Source organism: Alosa alosa, chromosome 10, assembly GCF_017589495.1.
Source record: "Alosa alosa isolate M-15738 ecotype Scorff River chromosome 10, AALO_Geno_1.1, whole genome shotgun sequence".
In the NCBI taxonomy this organism is placed as follows: Eukaryota; Metazoa; Chordata; class Actinopteri; order Clupeiformes; family Clupeidae; genus Alosa; species Alosa alosa.
Window position 1 is genome coordinate 21,986,145 of NC_063198.1, and position 22,105 is coordinate 22,008,249.

Consider the following 22,105-nt stretch of genomic DNA (forward strand, 5'->3'; position numbering starts at 1 on the left):
AATCAGTGTCTGCTTGCCTATCTAGGGTTGTCAGAAAAGCGTGCTGACATGTATACTAAACACTACCCTAAATAAGAGAGTATAGTTTCTCTGCTTCATGTTAAAATGCCCAGTTAAATGTTCATTTTTAAGAGAAGTTCTGCTTACAGAGAACTAAACTGAGACATACTTGGGGATTTTAGATGTCTCAACTGAAAACATGCCTTTTACTGCTCCTAATCTGCTCTACTCTGCTCCCCCCCCTTATAGGCTAAATCCTATTCAGTACTTCTCTGCAGTTAACATTCTCAGAGGAAAATCTTTCCTGTTTCACTGCGTGGAGAAAGAACTGGCAGCTTTAAAATCTGTGCCCATCACAGCTGTTTCTCCTGGTGACTTAAGACCCCCTTGAAAACATGACTTCCTATGACACTTTTGTAAGATTTTTTTTTTTATGAAAGGGGGTTACTTGATTTAGCTAAAACCCAGTCTAACTCCACATGTGTGGCTGGTCTTGACTCGGAGGGCCACAGTCCCCTGCTAAGCTTTAACACGTGGGATTACATTTAGAAGAAAGGGGGCAGGGACAACTGGGCCACCACAATTGGACCACCACGCCTTAACATGCAAACAGAAATTTGGCAGTTCTCATGAATGTTTCGTCTTTACATTGGCCGCATTATTATAATCAGTAAAATAAAACCTGTTCCTACTACAAGAGCAGGTGCATATGCTGAATAACGACCACAAATGGTCGACTGCATAGAAAGTGCTGCACAGGTGTTTCGGTCATCTTACCTGCTTCCAGCGCTGCAGTCCCTGTGTTTGTGGCTGATGCACATGCATTGCTGTAGTTCTGTCTGATCTCCCGAAAGAATATGTTTGTCTCTTTCAAGTTCTTTCTGAGCAGTCCTGCATGTTTGTTGTAACTACTGAATATCTTTGACAGTTCTCGAGCCAAAGGAGTAACTTTCTGTAGGTTGCCGGTGCCGCCGCTGCCCTCCATGACTGGGATGCTGGCAAGCTCACTCCGAGGTCACAGAGTAATGTTTGATTGCCCCAGGTACAGCAAGCTAAATCACCTTCAAAAGGAAAGGCTTGCAAAACTGCACCGTATTCACCTTCGAAACGCCATGGAAAAATCTTGAGCCAGGGTGAGAGTGGGTGCGTCAGTTCTTTTATACTCAAAGTCAGGGAGTATTATTAGTTGGCGACTTTAAAACAGTTAGCGTAAACCTACATTAAGTTTAGGCGCTATTTAGCTATGTAATGTTAAATCTATAGCTATTGAGTAGATTAAAATATGAGTAAGCATTAACTTGAGCTATGTTAACGTTCTCATGTTAACGCTACTTCCACGGCAATTTTTGACAGCACCAGAAGTCATTTTTCCAGCTACATTTTAACAATGCTTTAGCCGTAGTTTAAAACAACGTAACAGTAGCTCTGAAATATCCCAAATAACACACAGTAGTCTCTTAGCTAGCTAGCATAGCAAACGTTATCCAGTTTAACGGGAAATTAACTGTCAATCCGAGCAAATCAAACCAAACCAAATCGAACGCACCTGGATAGCTACCAACGTAGCTCATGTAAATATGATCCAAGCTACTAAAAAGACAAACGATGATTTTTTTTCGCCCCAAAAGCGTGAAATAAGTCGCCGCTTCTCACCGTATTAATTCCGGGATAAACAACATTCCAGCGAATACTTTCACTTTGCAAGCTGGAGCCAGCCATACAACGTTAGCTTTGAGGCTAGTAAACAAGCTTTCAGGCGGTTGGAACCTAACGTCGCTAGCCGCTTGCAAAACTAGCTGGCTGTCCCTAGAGCGGAAAAAAGTTACATATACGTCAATTTACTATCTTGCCAACTTGTATCCCAATATTATTAGGATTCCCCTAGTTAGCAAATGTTAATCGGTCTATGTGGTGTGGTGACAATGACAAACACACTTAATTATAATTGCTACCAAGACCGAATAGTTGCGTAGTGGCTGGCTAGCTAGCTAGCTATCGTTAATCCAAAAGTCCCAGGGGATGAAAACTTTGGATTTCAGCGCGAATGCTATCTGGCTAACACCCATCAATTAACCAGCTAAATGTCTAGCAAGGAGCTTTAACATATTGACATCTAACTCGCCAAGTCCCTGCAGCTTGAAGATGTTTCCAGCCTTTAAACAAAAGCATCCGGTCGAGTCAAATGCGCTCCAGTACATAGAGATCCGTGTTGATGGATGTGGAAGACATGCTCTCCTACTGTTGTGAGAGCTAGCACTAACGCGCCCTCCAGGAAAAAGAGGTGGGGCCGTGCGTTTGTCTGCAGATGCAGTATGGACCGTGTAGTTTAGAACAGAGCCATAGTGTTTTCTCTATCACTCTGGTTTAGAATAACACAGTAGGCCAAAATGTTCATTCAAGGCTGCCGTAATACCCCTAAAGCCCTCCTTACACTGACGGACTTTGGAAAGATTTGGAAAATATTTTTGAAAGACTACAGTCTTAGACCATCTCACATCTAAAGACAAGTAGTAGAGTTTTAAGTCACAGACTATTATTTTGCAATGACTAGGGATCTTGCAGGGTCACTATTTACAAGACTGCAACTAGATTCCTTTAAATTATTACCCATCGTGCAATAGATAAACAGGAACTGAAATGATAGCATACTAAACCCAAAGTCGTATTTTCGTGTTTCTGCAGCATTGTTTCATGCGTGACATCCCTAACCGATATAGAGTTGTTCTGTCACGTGGAAGAGCCGACTAAATATGAATAAAGAAATGACAAATATTATAAGAATAACAAATAGGCTACAGCTGTCGCCTACTTTGCCCCTTCCTGTTTGTTGTTGGAGAGAGGTCACTAGTTTTTATAGTTCACGTCACTATTTGCATGAGCCACGACTAGAAAGACTTGCGATAATATCAAACACGTTTGATATTGTCGTAACGGCAAAACTACGGCAAAACTAGACTTTAAGGACTGACTTAAAACCGCTACGATTGGCACCTTACACTTAACGATCTAGTTGACGGGAGCGCGCCGCGATTCCAGTACAACTCCCATGATTTCTGTCCGACTTTGGAAATTTAATTCATTTTCATCTGGATATTTTTTTGACAGTTTGATACACTGTCTTGTATGACCCTTTTGTGTGCATCTCAAGCTTCTAGTACACATTTTGCTATTCATACAATTAGTTTCAAACCGGTAACATAGCAAACTACCCAAATAATATCCGTAACCAATGTGTAGAACGACTAATTTAACAGGTCGGCCTCTTTTTAAACTGGACTGCATTTTTCTTTGTGTGCTTTAATTGTACAGACATCCCATGAAAAGACCAAACTGCAAGATCTACATATTTTATTTTCACAATTACTATCTATAGGCCTTCCCTATTTGGTGTAGGCCTACTGACTAGACATTATTGAACAAACATATTAATCTGTATTTCAGTATCTAAGTATAGGCTAAAGTTTTTAATTTTTTAGTATTGTTATTTATTTATTTTTTATTTTTATTTTATTTATTTATTTATTTATTTATTTTTAGGGGGCTTCGTGATACCTCCTTGAAATGGCTTTTTGCATCCCCATGTCAAGTCTTGGACCTACCATTTTGACCAAAACAACAGAAAACATATTGATGCAGTTATTTATTCTTCAGCGCCAACCCAGGGAATTTGCTGTCAAGATCGCCATCTTGCGGTCATCCATAGAAATTGAATGTGAATAATTACTCAGATTGTGGTGTATCGGAAGAAAACACGCGTGGTGGTAGGCTACATGTCAGTGTTATAGCCTAATAATGCAACTGTTATGATAGTTGGAAAAATGAGGTAACACATTTAATAGGCTATTATATTATATTTCTATTAGAAGGCTGGGCCAAAATATTTTCAGAACAATTCAACTCAACTCACCTCCCATCAGAATTGCCACAAGTTTGGCACAGGGTGCCTTTTGTATTAGGCTACATGCTCAGATATGTAAAAGATCTCCCCCTATACCGTCGGTCCCGTATCCGCCGTCTTGCGTGTATGTGTCACTTAATATCCATTTCTATACAAACCAAGACGGCGGACTCAAAGAAACGCAACCACCCACACCATAGGTGTATCTAAATTAGCTATGTACCAAAAATGACATTTTACCGTGACTCGAAGAGCTGTAAACAGTGTTGTTGTTTGTTCAAATCTACACACCTACGGCTACTGAAAAATGTAGGGTAATGTTCATTTAGAAAATGTGAAGTGTTAAAAAGTGTTAAAACAACATCGTTGTTTTAGAATTCCTGGTGATAATTGGGGGTGTTACGATAATGTCTTTCAAATGAACTTCTTTTGTTCATCAGAATATAACATTTGCCATTTTAAAAGTCTTTCTTGCCTGACAGCAATGCCTTAATTTCATCAGTGACTTATGCATTCAAGTGATTATTTTGATCAAAAAATAGGTAAAAACAAAACAAGGCATGGGCCTACATAAATATCCCCAGCTCTTGAGCTGCTACCTCATAAAAGTCTGGTGCATTGCACTGTTCCCATAGCCTGACGAGCCAGACCCACACACAGACCCACTGGACACTCACCGTTCGCAGTGCTCAGTCCGAGGGGCTGGATAATCAGTTGTCTTTCAAATTCCCTCTGCACGCAATAGGACAGCGGCAGCGCTATGAGTCCCATGCGTTTCCCACCAGCGGAGCTAGTTAGCTAGTTCAAACGTTTGCCTACTTAATAAAAGCTTAACTCGTGTCACACTGTTTGCCAGCAGCAACATCCATCTTATTTGTTTTCAAGTAGCAGGGAATTCAAGCCAAACCATTGCAACTCTGCCATCAATCATTATGTTAAGCCCACCTAACGACTCTATACACGATTTCATTGGCCTGATTAAGTTTCGATTTCTGGAGCTCACAAGCCAACGGAGAGTTGCTAGCCCTGGCAGCAAATGTAATTTGCGGCCGCTAGGGGCGCGTCTAGATTTCTAGGCTACTGTTCCCATGATTTGGTCCATCACTTGCAGATGCTTTGTAGAGCATTCAAACTTTTCAAAAATTCAAAATATTCAAAGAAATTAGTTTTGGAACCCAAAAAAGTGAAAAACTAAATATTCAAACATTTCATTCAAATGATTGTGAATTGATATTGTAGCCTACATGGAGAGTAAAAATGTAAAAGTAGCTAAAGAAAATTCAAAGTATTATAAATGTACTATGAAAATAATAATTTGATTATTCTCTGTATCATCCAGACAGACCATCCACTGCTAAAAAAACAGATAGAAACCAGCTTATGCTGGTAGCTGGTTTTAGCTGGTCTTTGCTGGTTTTCTTCCAGCTCTTGCTGGTCTTTGCTGGTGTAACTGCCATGAACATGTGGACATGCTGGCGTAACCATCTGAGGAAGTGGGTCATAGATATTAGCGTTGTCTTCTGAACATGAAAATAAATTCCCAGCATATCAGATGCTCATTCTTTAAAATATTTGCCACTGAAAAATTAAGCCACTTTGGGATACCTGAAAAAGTATTACAGACAAGGAAACATGACACAAGGACACAATACAATCCTGCCACTTTGACTTTAAGTTTTTCCCTCATAAAGTTGAACTCTAAAAACTAAAACTGACTCAAACATATCATGAAATTATGAGGAAAAATCTACACTTCCAACGTGAAAATACCTCAGCCTCTCTGACCTCTTTGAACTCTGGTCATCACAGTGACCCAGACATCTCCAGGATCCTTGCGCAACTCTTTGGCTGTAAGTTATTTGCAGACAGTGTATAATGAGAAAATATGTAAACATTTTTTTCCCAATCTCACTGGGGCCCTCTGGGGCCCAGTTATTCGATTCCGACTCCAAACATAGGCTACCTCAAAACATTTTGTTTTTAGCAATATGTAAACTTGTTATGTGCCTTTTTTGGTGGAAGAGACGCGTCATAGGCCAAATTATAAGGAAAAAGACAGCTTAATCCCTCAACTTCTTGTGAAATTGGAAGGCTAAATGCTACCGTTTTTTTTTGGAGGCCGTAGCTTTATCGTTTACCGTTTAAATTGTAGGCCTAGTAGTAGGGGGGCCTATGTGTCTAATTTGGGGGCTTGTGGGATTCGCATGTTAATTTTTGGAGAGTATTATATATTTGTTCTAGGGGTTCTTAAGAGTAGAAAAAAACATGTCTCCATTTTTTTGAAGGTTTTGAAAGACCCAAATCAAAGGTCAAATTCAGAAAAGGTCAAATTTGGTGTTTTGTCCATAAACCTCACATTGCTGTTATTATAGCATAGGGTTTGGTGCCAAAAAGCAAAGATATTCTACAAGGTAGTGTGCAAAAGTGGACCACATAAACAATACAACATTATAAAACATTTTTAGGCTGATAATTGATCTCTTTAACAAGAAATTCTGGAAATTGTACGCTTAAAAAAAAAAAAAACTTCAATATCAATTCATGCCTATAAGTGTGCTTGAGTGTAGGCCTAGCCTGCTCTGCCAGTTCTTATCTACACCCATTCAGAGCTAACCTGACTCTCGCCAGATGAATTTCGTTCCACCTAGCTCCACTCATCCATCTGGGATCAATCCATTGAAGTGTTGCTTCAGAAGGCTGGGCCTAATCAAAAAATGCTTGCATATGATTGGATAAGCCACTCACATTGAAGCCAACCCGTGATGCTGATAACAGTCTCCCAGTCGCTTCTACGCTATGTCACATCTATGAAACTCCCGCCCTGCATCCTGATTGGCTCTACCATAAAATCTGGTGCAGGAATCACTCTCAACGGAAGAGGTCCCAAATGGATGTGAGTGAAGCTAGGCGGAGCTAAGCGGAACGAAATTCATCTAGCGAGAGTCAGGTTAATTCAGAGCACAAAGTGCAGAGATCTCTGTTAAATCAAGTTTAATAGACTTTTACATAGCTAGTATCAGCTGAAGTCTGTAAGGCCTTCAGTAGCCTATGTAAGTGTGAAGAAAAAAAAAGGGTAAAAGGATCAGATAGACAAACAGACAGGTGTGTGTGAGTGTGTGTAAGAGAGAGAAAGAGAGACACTAGCAGTGACAGTTGGCTGTTTAGCTGGCAGTTATAGAATTTAGAATATCAAATAACCTGAAGCACATAGTGCTCTGTTCTCATGGTTGGTGATATTAGTGACCTTCTAGCCTTCTACATTTGAGCAAGCACATTTTCATAGTTCATGGTGGCACAGTCTAGTTAGGTTATATTCTGAGGTGTGTCTTTCTGTTAGTCAGGTGATGGCACACATATTCTAAAAGAAACAGATTTTGGGCTATGTATCCAGTGGCAGATATGTGTGGACTGGTGAATGACCCATCATAGAGACATATGCCAAATTTCTTGTTTTTGTCCATGAGAGAGTATGGAGATTGGTGATCACAGATCAGCCAACGATTATAATGTTACAGTGCAGTTATTTTACAACAGGTTAATTCATCAGGTTTTATGGAGAGGTATAGTTGTGTTAACCTGACCCTAGCCAGATGAATTTCGTTCCACCTAGCTCCACTCATCCATCTGGAACCAATCCATTGAAGTGTTGCTTCAGAAGGCTGGGCCTAATCAAAAAAATGCTTGCATATGATTGAATAAGCCACTTGTCCATCATCTATTGAAGCCAAACCACTCACATGCTGATAACCCGTAAGTCTCCCCCAGTGTCACAGTCGCTTACGCTATGTCACATCTATGAAACTCCCGCCCTGCATCCCTGATTGGCTGAACCATAAAATCTGGTGCAGGAATCACTCTCAATGGAAGAGGTCCCAAATGGATGTGAGTGAAGCTAGGCGGAGTTATAGCGGAACGAAATTCATCTGGCTAGGGTCAGGTTAATTCAGAGCACAAAGTGCAGAGATCTCTGTTAAATCAAGTTTAATAGACTTTTACATAGCTAGTATCAGCTGAAGTCTGTAAGGCCTTCAGTAGCCTATGTAAGTGTGAAGAAAAAAAAAGGGTAAAAGGATCAGATAGACAAACAGACAGGTGTGTGTGAGTGTGTGTAAGAGAGAGAAAGAGAGACACTAGCAGTGACAGTTGGCTGTTTAGCTGGCAGTTATAGAATTTAGAATATCAAATAACCTGAAGCACATAGTGCTCTGTTCTCATGGTTGGTGATATTAGTGACCTTCTAGCCTTCTACATTTGAGCAAGCACATTTTCATAGTTCATGGTGGCACAGTCTAGTTAGGTTATATTCTGAGGTGTGTCTTTCTGTTAGTCAGGTGATGGCACACATATTCTAAAAGAAACAGATTTTGGGCTATGTATCCAGTGGCAGATATGTGTGGACTGGTGAATGACCCATCATAGAGACATATGCCAAATTTCTTGTTTTTGTCCATGAGAGAGTATGGAGATTGGTGATCACAGATCAGCCAACGATTATAATGTTACAGTGCAGTTATTTTACAACAGGTTAATTCATCAGGTTTTATGGAGAGGTATAGTTGTGTTAACCTGACCCTAGCCAGATGAATTTCGCTCCGCCTAGCTCCACTCATCCATCTGGAACCAATCCATTGAAGTGTTGCTTCAGAAGGCTGGGCCTAATCAAAAAATGCTTGCATATGATTGAATAAGCCACTTGTCCATCATCTATTGACGTGTTACTTCAACCACTCACATCGAAGCCAACCCGTAACGCTAATAACAGTGTCACAGTCGCTTCTACGCTATGTCACATCTATGAAACTCCCGCCCTGCGTCCTGATTGGCTGAACCATAAAGATCGGTTGCAGAAATCACTCTCAATGGAAGAGGTCCCAGATGGATGTGAGTGAAGCTAGGCGGAGTTATAGCGGAACGAAATTCATCTGGCTAGGGTCAGGTTATAGTTGTGTATCATCTGCTAAACAACAGGGGCCCCAGTACTGAGCCATGACGCACTCCATATTTTACCATAATCTGGGTAGATAGTTTATTATGGACCTGTACAAATTGTTGACGGTTAGGAAGGTATGATCTAAACCAAGCGAGTGCTGAGTCTGATGCCTATCAAATTTTCAAGCCTAAGTAGTATGTCATGGTCTATGGTGTCAAAGGCAGCGCTGAGGTCCAGAAGGACCAGTATTGATACAAGGCTAGGTTTTTTGAGGGAGGGCTTAATAACAGATGTCTTAAACGACTGCGGTACATGCCCTGATAGCATTGAATTATTTATAATCAAAAGCAAAACATTATCCAGGAAGGGAGAGCAGTCTTAAGAAGGTAGACTAGTTGTAGATTTTGATGAGGAAATTGTGGAGGTGAGATCTAATATGTTGTGTATATGTAAATGAATTAAATGTTGTTCGAGGTCTCATCTGTGATTCTGTTATGTTTTTGCTATCTTTCAGCAATGGAATGTGTATTTAATTAAACTGATTGGTTATTGATCTTATCTCTAATTGTTTGACATACAATCATAATACTGACATACAATCATACTGTTGAAAATAACTGTTTTGTGAACTTTATTCAACATAGCCAGTGATTTAGGCGAAATGTATGGTGTTAATTACAGTGAAATATACAATTTAAAAAAAATAGGGTTGAAACAGGTAAAAAAAAATGGAGACATAATTTTTCTCCATGTTCAATGACCTCTAAAGACAGTCCAACCACTCTCCAAAAATCAACATTTCAAACCCACAGAAACCATATAGGCCCCCTGACTATAGGGCCTACATTCCAAGTAAGCCTAGCCTGAAATTCCCTACGGTCTCAGCCCTTGCAAACCGCCCCCCTGTTAGACCCCGCCCACAGCGGACCAACAGCATTCAGTATTCAAATAGAAAGCCTGCGCGCCGCGTTGTTGTCTTCCAGTGCGTTGGAGATCCACCTGTGGAATAGTCTATGCTACAAAACCAGGAAATGTTTGAAACCGTACAGAGTTTTTGGTATAAACGATAGCTATTTCGTTTCAAATAAGTGACATCTAAAATATGGATTCAAGTAAGATACATCATGGAGGACGTCTACCTACTTTAAATGATTACTTGGCAGGCTTACCTGTTGAAAACGCGATCTCAGGTGGAAACTCGGTTCGTCAAGCTCCAGTGAAACGACAGGCGGTAAAGAGGCACCACCACAAACACAACCTAAAACACAGATACGAATTCTTGGAGACTCTCGGAAAAGGGACATATGGGAAAGTCAAGAAGGCAATCGAACGATCAGGAAGACTGGTGAGTAGATTAATTCAACTTTAAAACATCTTGGTACCTATCATTCTACACTGTAAAAACAGTTGTGCCTTGGCTCATGTATAGCCTACGGTAGGCCCAGTGTTTGTTCGGATAGCTTAGGCCTACATTTGGCACTGAGGTTTGGTATGAAGATAGGTTAGGAGGCTGGGCTACTATGTGCAACCTGTTCTTCCCCCCAATGAAACACAATGCTATCAAACATGATGGTAGCTTGTGGAAAAAGAGAAGCAAGATATAGTCTGATGCAGCTGAACTTATTGTTGTATAAGTGGCCTTTACCAATGGATTTACTTTAAAGTATCCTACGCCTGTCAGCAAAATGATATGACTCACTGAAACCTGGGAAACATGGCTTCTGACTGACAAACCGGTTAGAGTGGTGTTATGAACTATTTGTCCTTTGTCAACAACCAAAATAATCAAAGCATCCTGGTCGCACTGCTATGCCACCCATTAACCCTGAACAGACCAGTTTTAAGAGGTACTTAAAAGATACTTTGTTATTACTAAAAACAACATAATATTTTTTCTTAAGTATTGTTTTTACATATATTACATAAAATTGGAGCAGAGATTCAGTGGTTGTGTTTTTGTTCATTTCAGTAGGCCTACTATCACTTGTGAAATGACTGGTTAAAGGATAAAGGCTCCTGATGGTAGTAGCCTACAGTTAATTCTTGTCAAATGGGATCAGCCATAAAGGTGTGTAACGTTCAGGCTCCCTAGTGGAGATATTTTGAAGAGGTATTTTGCCCAGATACGTATAATATTTTTCAGAATGATTATTATTAGAATATTCCCCAGAATGTTTGGTAGATTGACAGGTTGTTTTGTGGGGAGCTTTTTCAGTGGTCACTGTTTTAAGCAACACAGCATAGCACACATTTGAAGTTGACCTACCAACCATACCATAGTCCAGAGCTATGATATGGTTTTGCAAAAAAATAAATTATTTGTTGAATTATCTTTTGCTGAAATAGTTGAAGTGAGAGTTTATGCTCATATGACATGTATTCCTTAAATACAACTTAATGTATGAGAAATAGGCTACTCTCTTCCGAAATGGGAATGCTTCATGTAATTTGTGCATATGCCCTCTTTTGGGGTTTTTTAAAATTTGATATGACAACACAAACTGTTTTTGTTTTTTTTGATGTTGGATGTTTTTTGTTTATTCTTCTCACTACAATGCATTGGGCTTTCTGCATATTGCAAAACCCGTTGGATTCATTAAATTAAGCCACAATTGGCAGCCATTGCAGAGCTTATACACTCTAAATTGTCTGATGTCTTCACTTTATACAGTACAAGTCTCCTGGAAAAATGCCCAAAGATTATTCACATTGGTGGGACACTGTTCTGTACATTATGGTCCAGTTCCCAATGCAGATCATTCAGGTTAAGTTTCACGTGCATGGGCAGGCCATTCCACGACAGGCAGCGCTCTTGTGAAACTGTCTGTTTCTTCATCAGAGATTATTTTACAGGGGCTGCAGCGTCAAGCTCAACAATATACTTAAAAAAAAAAAAGATTTTCACAGCTCCAAGGTAGCCTAGGTTTTGGGTCATTGTACTGGAAAGACTGGGACTAATAAGATGCTGACCAAAGCATGTGCCTTGGAACATCAACATTGGTGCTTCACATGTATTGGTGAGATTGCCTGAGCTGACAGCAAAGGTTAGGTGTCTTGTGTGACGGTGAGACGCTCCTCTTGAGAAGCAGCGCGTCCTGCTTTGACACTCCTTTTTCTTTTTGTTAGGTACAGCCTGTCCCTTATGTTCCAGGTGACAGTGCAAAGTGCACTGCACACCTTTGAGGGATTTGTCTTGTTTTACTTGTTCTCACATCACCAAAATTCAATTTCCCCCTGGAACACATAAAATCTAAATGAAAGTGTCAAACAAGTCTGACAAGAGTTATTACATTAGTTTTTTTGCCCTCATCGCAGTAATCCCATGCATGCAGATATGTGCATGGTGGCATTCACTGGCATCTTCATGACCGGGAGAATGATGTCAGCAGGTGACATCGAAACCAAATGGGACTTTTGTTTTGACTGTGGTAAGATAAACAAATTGCAGACAAATTTGCAGACAGACAGATCGCAAAGGCCTGTCATCTCACATAAGGGCCCTCACCATTTGCATAAGGTGAACACAAAGATTGAGGCAGATGAACTGCAATATGTTTCTGCCAGAGAGAGAACAACCACTCCCTTGTGCCTCGGCACACAAAGACTGGGGACCAAGGGCAAACCACAGATGATATTTCCCAATCTCTCAACATGTTCATGAAGATTTGTCTGTGTGTAATCAAAACCTGAATGGCATCCAATGTTCAGATGTAACACTACAATCAAGGGCACTAGGCCTTGGAAATGACTCCATTAGGAGGCTGTAGGATTATAAAAGGCTTTAGGAGGCTGTAAAATTTTGTTTTATTATTTTTAAGCTAGGTAAGAGAGAGAAAGAAGCATTCCCACATGTATGAAGCTGCTTTCCAGTCCCTCCTATGCCTACAAGAAGAAGAGGTATTTGTGTAATAACCAGCAATCCAGTGTCTGTCAAAATATGAATTCCAAAACCTGAAAGGCAGGAAATCTGTTCAGCATTACCCTCCTTGGGCTTCTGCAAAAACACCACCAGATCAAAGTCCCCCTACAGGAATTTACCTAGGCTTCCAAAGTCCAAAACATCCCAGAATAATGTGACTCAACAAAAATTTCGCTCACGGGCATCAAAAGTTCCTTGACTGGCACGCCAAGCCTGAACCACTTGTCAGTATCCCTTCATAACCTTGGATGTAGACCGTTTGACACAGACCTATAGGGGTCATATTCCTTCTATGTCTTTTCCTGGGAACCAGTCATTTGGTCTTGTAGATAGATAGCATCTGTGCTGTGATGGCATGCCAACTATCATGTGTTTGAAACAATTAATTATATTGTGTGCAGGAGCTGGTCCAAAATGGATTCACTTCAAAGTGTAATCATGACTGTCAAATCAGTCAAAGAGGTGTGGATGTATTTTGAAAACAATGCTTTGAAAAGTGTTTGTGTGGAGCTGTGACCTTTCGCTGGCAAATGCAGTCCTTCACCTCTTTCACTGTAAACAGGTATTGCTCAAGGAAAGAGAAACTGCTAAACTAAACAATGACCAACTCAAAGCACACATGACCCCAGGGCTCTCCCACCACTAGTCACCCAGTTTCCTTGATTTTTCTTTCTGAAGAATAGGATTTAATTAGCTCGGTGACGTTTTTAGTAAATTTGTCAGGTGTCAGGTGAAATAGAAAGTTAAGCAGGAGAGTTGGGCAAGCCATCCTGTTAAAATAAACACAGAAAGCCATTATGCTCAGCGCACGTGCCAGTGTTTCTAAATTTATCAAAGAGTGTTTGTTCACATGCATGCCAGAGTGTGTTGAGAAGTTTTGGGTAAACACCCATAGCCGTGTGTTTTGTTTCTGGTGGACATGTTTTGTGGGCCTGAACTCACAACACAAGAGATGAAATTGGGAATTCCCCTTCCAGAAGCTTCCGTACAGGTGGAAGATAAGGGAACGTTGATGGGTTTTGGCCTGCATATATGCAGGTGAAAGCACTATGAATAGCTGCTGACATCATGCTAGGCATAATGGCCCAAGTGAGGGATGGCAAAGTAATTTTAGATCAACGCCCATTTTTGTCTTGCGTAGGTCACAGTGATGTATGGCATTTCTATTGTACTGACACTGTTCTTCCATTACGAGGAAACCCTATCCATTATGAGGAAACCCTATAACTTTCCCTGCGTAATGGTGAGGGTGTCATGTGTATTCTTACAGGAAGCACCTCTTCCAGCGTGTTCCGTCTTCCTACTCCACAATAGCTGTTAACAGGGAATCAAATTCTTGAACAAGCTGTCCCTTGCCCCCCAGGTGCGGGCCCTTTATCTTTGCATCTACCCTAGTGCAACTTCCCAGACAGTTGACGTGACGCACACACCATTCTGTCAGACAGACATGAGTCAAAGAAAGGAGAGTGCTACCGCCGCATGTGTCTGTATAGAATGCGTCATGGCCTGTTATTTTGGGGCCAGAGGTCTTCAGTGGTCCCAGTTTGTACTGTGTGTGTGTGTGTGTGTGTGTGTGTGTGTGTGAGCCATTTGTTAATCCTGCAAAATGCCAGACTGCACTCTCATCCCATGGGTGTCCTGTGTCCACACACACACACAAACACACTCAGTCACAGAGCTGTGAGGAATGTCAGACATGTGTGTGTCATTTTCTGCACAAACAGTCTTGGCCACACACACACACACAGGCACACACAACACAAAGGCTGACAGAGATTCAAATCCATGCCTGAGCACCTACACATGTACAGAAAAACAAGTGATTACAGACAAGCAAGTAAGTACAGTACATCTACACAACATGTCATCCTTTCACTCGCACAGAACCTGCCAGACATGTGGACTTGCACACCTTCACACTGTTGAGTGTCCTCCATACATCTGTGCGGTAACAAGCATCCTGTCACACTCCAGTTCATGTTCATCCACACAAACAGACCCCCCCTCCCTCCTCCTCACACCCAAACAAACAGCCATGCATTCAAATTCAAATTTTAATTCAATTAATTATATGGGCCTCTTCTGACGTAACAGTCAACAATGCAGCATTGACCATGGAATGTGCCTGTGTCCTGACATAGGAGTCGTTACAACCCCCCATCCACACCCACACACCCAGCTAGGTTATCCAGTTGCCCCTAGGGTTTAAGAGAGAAGTAAGGTCCATTTCAGTACAATTGTTTGTGGAAGGAAAAAAAGTTCCGATAGGTTGGAGAGTTGAGAAGTGTTTCCTCATATCAAGTTTTTTTTTTTTTGTCCTTCAACGGTAAACCTTTTTTGGTGGAGTAGCGTCAAACTTGTGTGTATTGAGCTGTGTTTTGTGCTCATAATCTCTCGTGCGTCACAATGATCAGTTCTTCCTGAAGTGAAAATTAAAACGGACCAACCCATGACAAAGCATGTCTTACACAATAGATGTATAAACTGGACATAGACAACGTCTAAGGTTGGTCTCTGTTCATCTGGCTTTGTTTAGTTATTACCACTTGTAAACAGTGAGTTGATCCATTGTACTCTTGCCCTTTTTCAAAATGTCAAATTTTTAAAATCTTCTTTCTTTCTTTCTTTCTTTCTTTCTTTCTTTCTTTCTTTCTTTCTTTCTTTCTTTCTTTCTTTCTTTCTTTCTCTTTCTCTCTCTCTCTCTCTCTCCCTCTCCCTCTCCCTCTCTCTCTTGTATGGAACATTCAGTGTTATTAGCAGGATATTGTCAAGTCCTAATTGTTGTATAAAGTCTTGGTTATTTAAATATTTACTTTTATTTCCTTTTGAAAGGTGGCCATCAAGTCCATCCGGAAGGACAAGATCAAGGATGAGCAGGACCTGGTCCACATTCGCAGGGAGATTGAGATCATGTCCTCTCTCAATCACCCCCACATCATCACCATATATGAAGGTAGGTCCAGTTTGTCCACAATGAGTCACAATTGTGGTTAATATTGTATTTACAATCATTGTCCATTTGTCCATTGTCCAAAATGCGTCTTGGCCTGAGTCGCCAAACCCTGTGCTCAGTTGGTTGGGTGTTATCGTTGAGCCTCTGAAGTGAGTCACTTCTCCGAAAGGGGTGTCTGCTGGCCCTTCTTGTCACGCAAGGCTCATTGTCTGGCTGTGACCCACTCCGGGTTATGTAAGCAGCAGCACCCCCAACCCCCCCTCCTTCCTTTTACAGTCAGCACAGTGGGTACCCCCTGATCCCTTCTGTCATTTTAATCTCTCTCTGTGTGTGTGTGTGTGTGTGTGTGTGTGGGACAGTGTTTGAGAATAAGGACAAGATTGTGATTGTGATGGAGTACGCCAGCCGAGGCGACCTGTACGACTACCTCAGCCAGAGACAGAAGATCGGCGAGGGCGAGGCCAGGCACCTCTTCAGGCAGATCGTTTCTGCGGTGCACTACTGCCACAGGGTGAGTCTTCCCACGATAGAGTCTCACACACATAGGAGGTACTCATGAGAATGAGTTTATTTTTCCGTGTGGCTTGGTAAAAGCAGTATATGACTCCAAAACGTGCTTTCATGAAGATATATCTGCATGTACATATAACAGTTTCAGAGGTTCATAACACATAGAGCTTCTACATCTAGCATACATGGGACACGTACATATACAAACATACCTGATTAATAGGCATGGCCCCCTATTTTATACGCACACACAAAATTTCAGACTCTCTTTGTGGATGTACCCCTCAAATTATTGAGCAGGAGGACTCGGAGCAGGAAGTCACCACGGTCACCCATGCATCATCTTTTTCTCTCTTCCTCTTATCCCGATCCATAACTCTCTCCTTTTCTTTTTCCTTTTGCTGTTGCTCTCATGTACTCTCTCTCTCTCCCTCTCTCTCTCCCCCCTCCTTTCGTCTCTCGCTCCCTCTCTCCACTGCTCACACGCATCTAGTGCCTGGGCCACCGCTTACATAACCCCAATTTGGTGGGTGCTACAAACAAGGTGCAATGAGGCGTTGGGCTTGTATCGCGCCAGCGTCAAGGTCAGAGGCCAGCAGTCTGACCTTTCACTCCATCTCGTTCTTTTTTACTCTCTCTGTCCATCAAACACACCCGCTAATGAGTGAGCAGGAACGAGCAGACACTGAATGTCCTGACCGTGTCCTCGCTGCCATCCTCTTTGTGCCAGAGTGCTGACTATGGACAGGCCGGCTATTGTCTTGTACAAGCCATAGGCTGTAACTGTAAACGGTCTCTCGGCCTGTGGGGATCTTACCACTTAATGTATAAGCCGTCCACAGCTGTTCTGCCACCCACACCACCTCTTAGAGTTATTTTAGCTGGCTGGGCAGAGTGAGCCTCATTTAGTTGACCGTAACCTGGGTCAAGGCCATCTTAAAAAGACCCACTGCCCTTCAATTGCATAGTATGTCAACTCTACACTCAAAGCAAATTAAGAAGTCCTGCATCTTCTGTAGAATCTATGCCAACACACATACTTAGACACACGTATGAACACAAAAACACACTCACACACATGCTAAACTTAAAAAATAAACATTTTATACACATTTTTCCTTAATGAGTGGCAGTAAAAGAGCTGCCCAAGGATAAGTGACCTGCATTTTTTTTATTTTTTTTTAAACTGTGCTAAATTAGATCTGTTGCTGTTCTGTGCCTCTCCAACGGGAGGCATGCCCTCCTACAGGGTGGAGGACAATGGAACATAGCTGGCATTCCAGAACAATCCTCTGGTTCTGAGCTGGCCTGCTCTGTTGTTTTGAATTCCCATCTTTAAAGAGAGAGGGAGAAAAGCTCTAAGGCCTGTCTAGTCTGATAAGAGAATTCCGAGTAAAATGTAAGAAGAAAGCCTTTATTTTCACAGGCTGGTGAAGCCGGCTAAAACAAACTAATTTAGGACAAACAAAGCTGAAGCCTTTCCAAAAGGAAAACATTTCAGATGAGATGAGACATGGTCCTGAACTAACGAGTGGCTTAAGTGCTAATCCGTTGGTCATAACTGCATTCCTGGTGGCATTTAAGCATGTGGTGGGATTTGGAGACCCTGTCGACTGAAGTTTCGTATTGATTTTACCTTGCAGAATGGGATAGTGCATCGTGACCTGAAGCTTGAGAACATTCTCCTGGATGGTGACTGCAACATTAAGGTAAGACGAGAGAGAGGCTGAACACCTTCCTGAGATTTGCCTATTCTGTTGCACCTTCTGAGCTCTTGAGACATCTTCTGGGCTCTTCCTACAGCTCAATATAGTCATGGGTTTCATCAGGTCCCTTTCCACAGGTGTATAAAATCAAGCACCTTAATTATCAATGCAGACTGCATGGTGCTTGATTAATACACCTGTGGAAAGGGACCTGATGAAACCCATGAATAGTTTTGGTCCCTCCAGACCCTTTTCATGAGTAGTTTTGCTTTTAATTGCTTATTTGTATGTTTCTTAGCTCTTGCTTTCAATTCCAATCATTTATTTACTGTATTAATCATTTACTTTATTGATCCCAATAAAATCCCATGCACTGTAAAAATAGCTTTCACATACATGTTTTTATCTTTGCTCCTCTGACAGAAACCTATACCCCATTGTAAAACAAATACCTACAAACAGTTTATTGACTTGAGGAATTTTTAATGCTCTCACTTTATCATACTGGTCACAGTTTGAAAGTGCATATGACGTTGTTTCCCACAGATAGCAGATTTCGGGTTGTCTAACCTGTACCATGGAGACGAATACCTGCAGACGTTCTGTGGAAGCCCTTTGTATGCCTCCCCAGAAATTGTGAATGGCCGGCCTTACAAGGGCCCTGAGGTGGACAGTTGGTCACTGGGCGTCCTGCTCTACACGCTGGTACACGGGGCCATGCCATTCGATGGGCACGATCACCGCAGCCTGGTGCAGCAGATCAGCACTGGGGAGTACCGCAAGCCCACCAAGCCATCCGGTGAGTCGCAGTACCATTCTTTAGCCCTTGTGGTGTCCGTTGTTGTTTTGCAGCTTTGGAAAGAGCTGTCCCATTTAGAGTTAGGATGACTGCAACCTGCTGGAACTTAAAGAAGTCACTGATGGATAGATTTCTATAAGGTTTGTTTAGACATTCATTATGTGATAATGGAGAAGAGGAATGTATTCAGTAAGCCTGAGTGTCAAGAGGGTAACAGACTTCCCCTTAGGGGAATTGGGATACTATTTCTTTAGAGTCCTGAAGAAAACAGAGGTGTCTGGATCCCCATTGTCAAAAGTGCTATTGTATTGTAATTCTGAATTGAGTGGAATTGTATTACAGTCCTATTGACCACAGACGTGAACGCTTTGTGTGTCCAGATGCCTGTGGTCTGATCCGCTGGATGCTGATGGTAAACCCAGAGCGCAGGGCCACACTGGAGGAAATCGCTCGCCACTGGTGGCTCAACTGGGGCTACCAGCGGCCCCTGCTGGTCGAGAGCGAGACAGCAGCCAGCAGCACCGCTGGCTCCACCAGCACAGCCCCTGGTGCTGGGGCTACCATGGTAGCGACACCGCAGATTCAACCCGCGGGGACCACTCGAATTGCCGATTGGCTACGACGCACCTCACGGCCTTTGCTGGAGAGCAGCTCCAAGGTGCGCTGCTTGCTGCGGTCCCATGGTGGTGGTGGTGGTGGAGGAGGAGGAGGAGGAGGCGGCGGGGGTGGTGAGATGGTGCGCCAGCGATCTATACGGAGATCTCGCAAGGAGAACAACGTCTCCCAGAGCATGCAAGACGGACAGGCGGCCCGCCCCCACAAGGGCATCCTGAAAAAGCGAGGCAGCCTGAAGCAGAAGCCCCCCAACGACGCCCAGCCCTCTGCCCCGGAGGAGCACCGTCCATCCGCCACCACCACCCCTTTCAGCTTTTCCACCTCCAATGCTCCCCCTGCACCCGCCAACGAGCCGCTTCCACGCAAGGGTATCCTGAAGAAGCCCTTGGAGAGGGAGTCGGGCTATTACTCTTCTTCCTCCTCCTCCTCGCCGGAGAGCAGCGATTCGGCTCAGCCCCCGCTCTGCCCCTCTGACCCGCCGCGCCGCAAGGGCATCCTGAAGCGCAACGGCAAGTTCTCGTCAGGCGGGCTGCAGGAGTTCGGCTCACTGGACCAGCTAGCCGCATCCTTGCCACAAGGGGTCGCCAGAGTGTGCCCCAGCGGGGCTGTGAGCGAGGACAGCATCCTCTCATCCGAATCCTTCGACCGGCTGGACTTGCCCGACCGCGAGACGCCCACCGCGCCCATGGAGAAACCGACGGCGGCCGCCCGCAGCATGAGGGGCTGCGTGTCTGCAGACAACCTGCTGGAGCTCCGGGAGGACTGTGGCATGAAGGGACCAGGCCACAGGCGCCTACACAGCCCTATGGACATGGCCTGCTATCAGGCCCCCGGTGTGGCCGACAGCGCATTCTCCATCTCGGACTGTCAGAATGTGACTGCAGCCTACAGGCAGGCAGTAGGCACCGCCACTGCAGCTAGCTGAGGCTAACCAGGGGAGCCACGGGCGTGGTTGATTTTTACATTTCAGTGAATGTCAAGCAGGGCATTGGTGAACTGGTGAGGTAAAACCCTGTGGTTTTAGGGAACTTGTCAAAGAGTGACTACTGGCTAGTGCAGGTCAGGGTTCATGAGAATGTGTGAGACTGATGAGCGAAAAGGTGAAAATGTGTAAAGACCAGTACATATCAACATGGTGAGACTGGCCAGTCACTGTAAAGAATGTTTGGTTTGTGTTTTCTTACTAACCAAATGAAGACCTGCATAAGTAGTGTTAAATGTCAGGGAATGGGAGACTCTTAGGATAAACTAGTCTTTTATATACATTTTAATTTGTAAGGGACTGGGGAAAAAAAGTCACAAACTGCATACTATGTGTGTTTAAAGAGAAATCAGGTAAGTTTTAAAATGTCATCTCTGAAAAAAACTCATTGTGTACTAGTTTTATTTCACATTTCCAGATAACATTATTTTTGATTTTGTTTAGCTTTTTTCATTTGTTGTATACAAATTAAAATTGTACATCATTGCCAAAGATTGAGTTTGTTGAAAACTAAGACTGATACTGGTGAACAGTACTAAAGGGCCAGTGTTTCTACTGAAATTAAACCTTTGGTTTACAAACTGCCAATTCAGCAGGAGCCGTTCCAGAGAAAGTGGCAGGTTTCTGTAATGTCATTAATCGATGACTGAGTCAGAAGATCACCATTGTAAATCATTTGTTATGATAAGGGGCAACTGGTTTCTGTAGAACAAGAAGGTGAGCTTTGGTCTTGCTTGTTTGCGTTACCAGTGCGTTAATATTTCACTTTTACAGCCGGCTCCTAAAAGGTCTAGACTGATCTTCAACTGGAATTTGCATTGCTTTATGGTGAAGGGCAGAGTGTTTCTTTTTCCATGATGGCAGATGGGCAGTGAGGGATTTTATGACCAGCTCATGAGAGTAAGAATAATAATCAGAGTGATAAGTTCAGCTGCTGTTTTTATTTGAACTCATTGTGGAGAGGGGGCACCTTGACTTTACAGCTGAAGTTCAATTCCATGTTGGTTGCATCCTGAATGAGTTTTAGAGTTATTACCCACTGCATTTGAACACGTCAACTACTCTGGCCTTTTGTATAAAAGTTACTTCCACCAGTGTTACTTTTTTGTTGCATTAAATGTCTACTATGTTTTGACATTTCCACACAGAATGTTATGAGTTGTCATGGTATAAGAGGTTGTGTTTGAAAATACTTTTCATTTTTTCCCAAAGGACTTAATTTATATTTTGTACCAACATGTGTGCCATCAGTGACTTGAATGTGTGTCAATAAAAAAAAAACATGATTCAACAAAAGTTTGATCAGCTTCTTTTGTATCCTAGTTTACAGTGCTAATGGAACTCACCAGACTTATCTTTTCCTTATCCAGATTTTGGTGATATGCCATATCAAATTCAGGCCGCACACCACTGACCACATTTAATAAGTGCTATTAAAAAAAGCTGACATTTACTATGATTACCTTACCTATGTAAGCTATTCTGTGAGGATAATGTGTAAGTCTTCTCATGAGGTTAAGTTACTGTTTGTATTCTAGATTCCTCCTAGTTCATATAAAAATGAAAACAGGCATGTCTCAGAAAAAGAAGTACGGTGATTTTATGGCTGTTTTATTTTACTTGAATTTCCCCTGGGGATCAATAAAGTATCTATCTATCTATTTATCTACTTTCATCTTGCGCATGAAAAAAACTGCCAACCTGGTTTCTGCTTCAGTTGGCATTACTTTTAATGAATCTCAAACAAATCAGCCATCAGCTCTATGACAAGAGCCCAAGACAGAACTCTAAAA

At 42.4% G+C, this 22,105-nt stretch overlaps 2 protein-coding genes across 4 annotated transcripts in view; one reads left to right on the forward strand and one right to left on the reverse strand.

The window, feature by feature from the left end:
- Positions 1-2,261, reverse strand: part of dstyk (dual serine/threonine and tyrosine protein kinase) — a 31,929-nt gene extending 29,668 nt beyond the window's left edge. For 2 of the 3 annotated variants that reach the window (XM_048254753.1, XM_048254752.1), the window contains exon 1: positions 778-2,261. In XM_048254753.1, coding sequence (XP_048110710.1) covers positions 778-985 — 208 coding nt within the window. In that variant the 5' untranslated portion in view covers positions 986-2,261. The remainder of the gene's footprint in view (positions 1-777) is intronic. The other variant, XM_048254754.1, reaches the window with a different exon arrangement.
- A 7,436-nt stretch (positions 2,262-9,697) lies between these two features.
- On the forward strand, positions 9,698-21,603 carry nuak2 (NUAK family, SNF1-like kinase, 2). The gene is made up of 6 exons (XM_048255688.1): positions 9,698-10,173; positions 15,580-15,700; positions 16,060-16,211; positions 17,854-17,919; positions 18,463-18,715; positions 19,096-21,603. The coding sequence occupies exons 1-6, from the start codon at positions 9,931-9,933 to the stop codon at positions 20,253-20,255; spliced, it is 1,995 nt and encodes a 664-aa protein (XP_048111645.1). The 5' UTR covers positions 9,698-9,930; the 3' UTR covers positions 20,256-21,603.
- Positions 21,604-22,105: the final 502 nt, after the last annotated feature.

Bases quoted from the DNA above. Each gene is read 5' to 3' on its own strand.
- nuak2 (XM_048255688.1), top strand. From the start codon at position 9,931: ATGGATTCAAGTAAGATACATCATGGAGGACGTCTACCTACTTTAAAT. The intron at 17,920-18,462 runs GTAAGACGAGAG...TGTTTCCCACAG, and splicing joins ATGGTGACTGCAACATTAAG to ATAGCAGATTTCGGGTTGTC. The intron at 18,716-19,095 runs GTGAGTCGCAGT...TTGTGTGTCCAG, and splicing joins CAAGCCCACCAAGCCATCCG to ATGCCTGTGGTCTGATCCGC.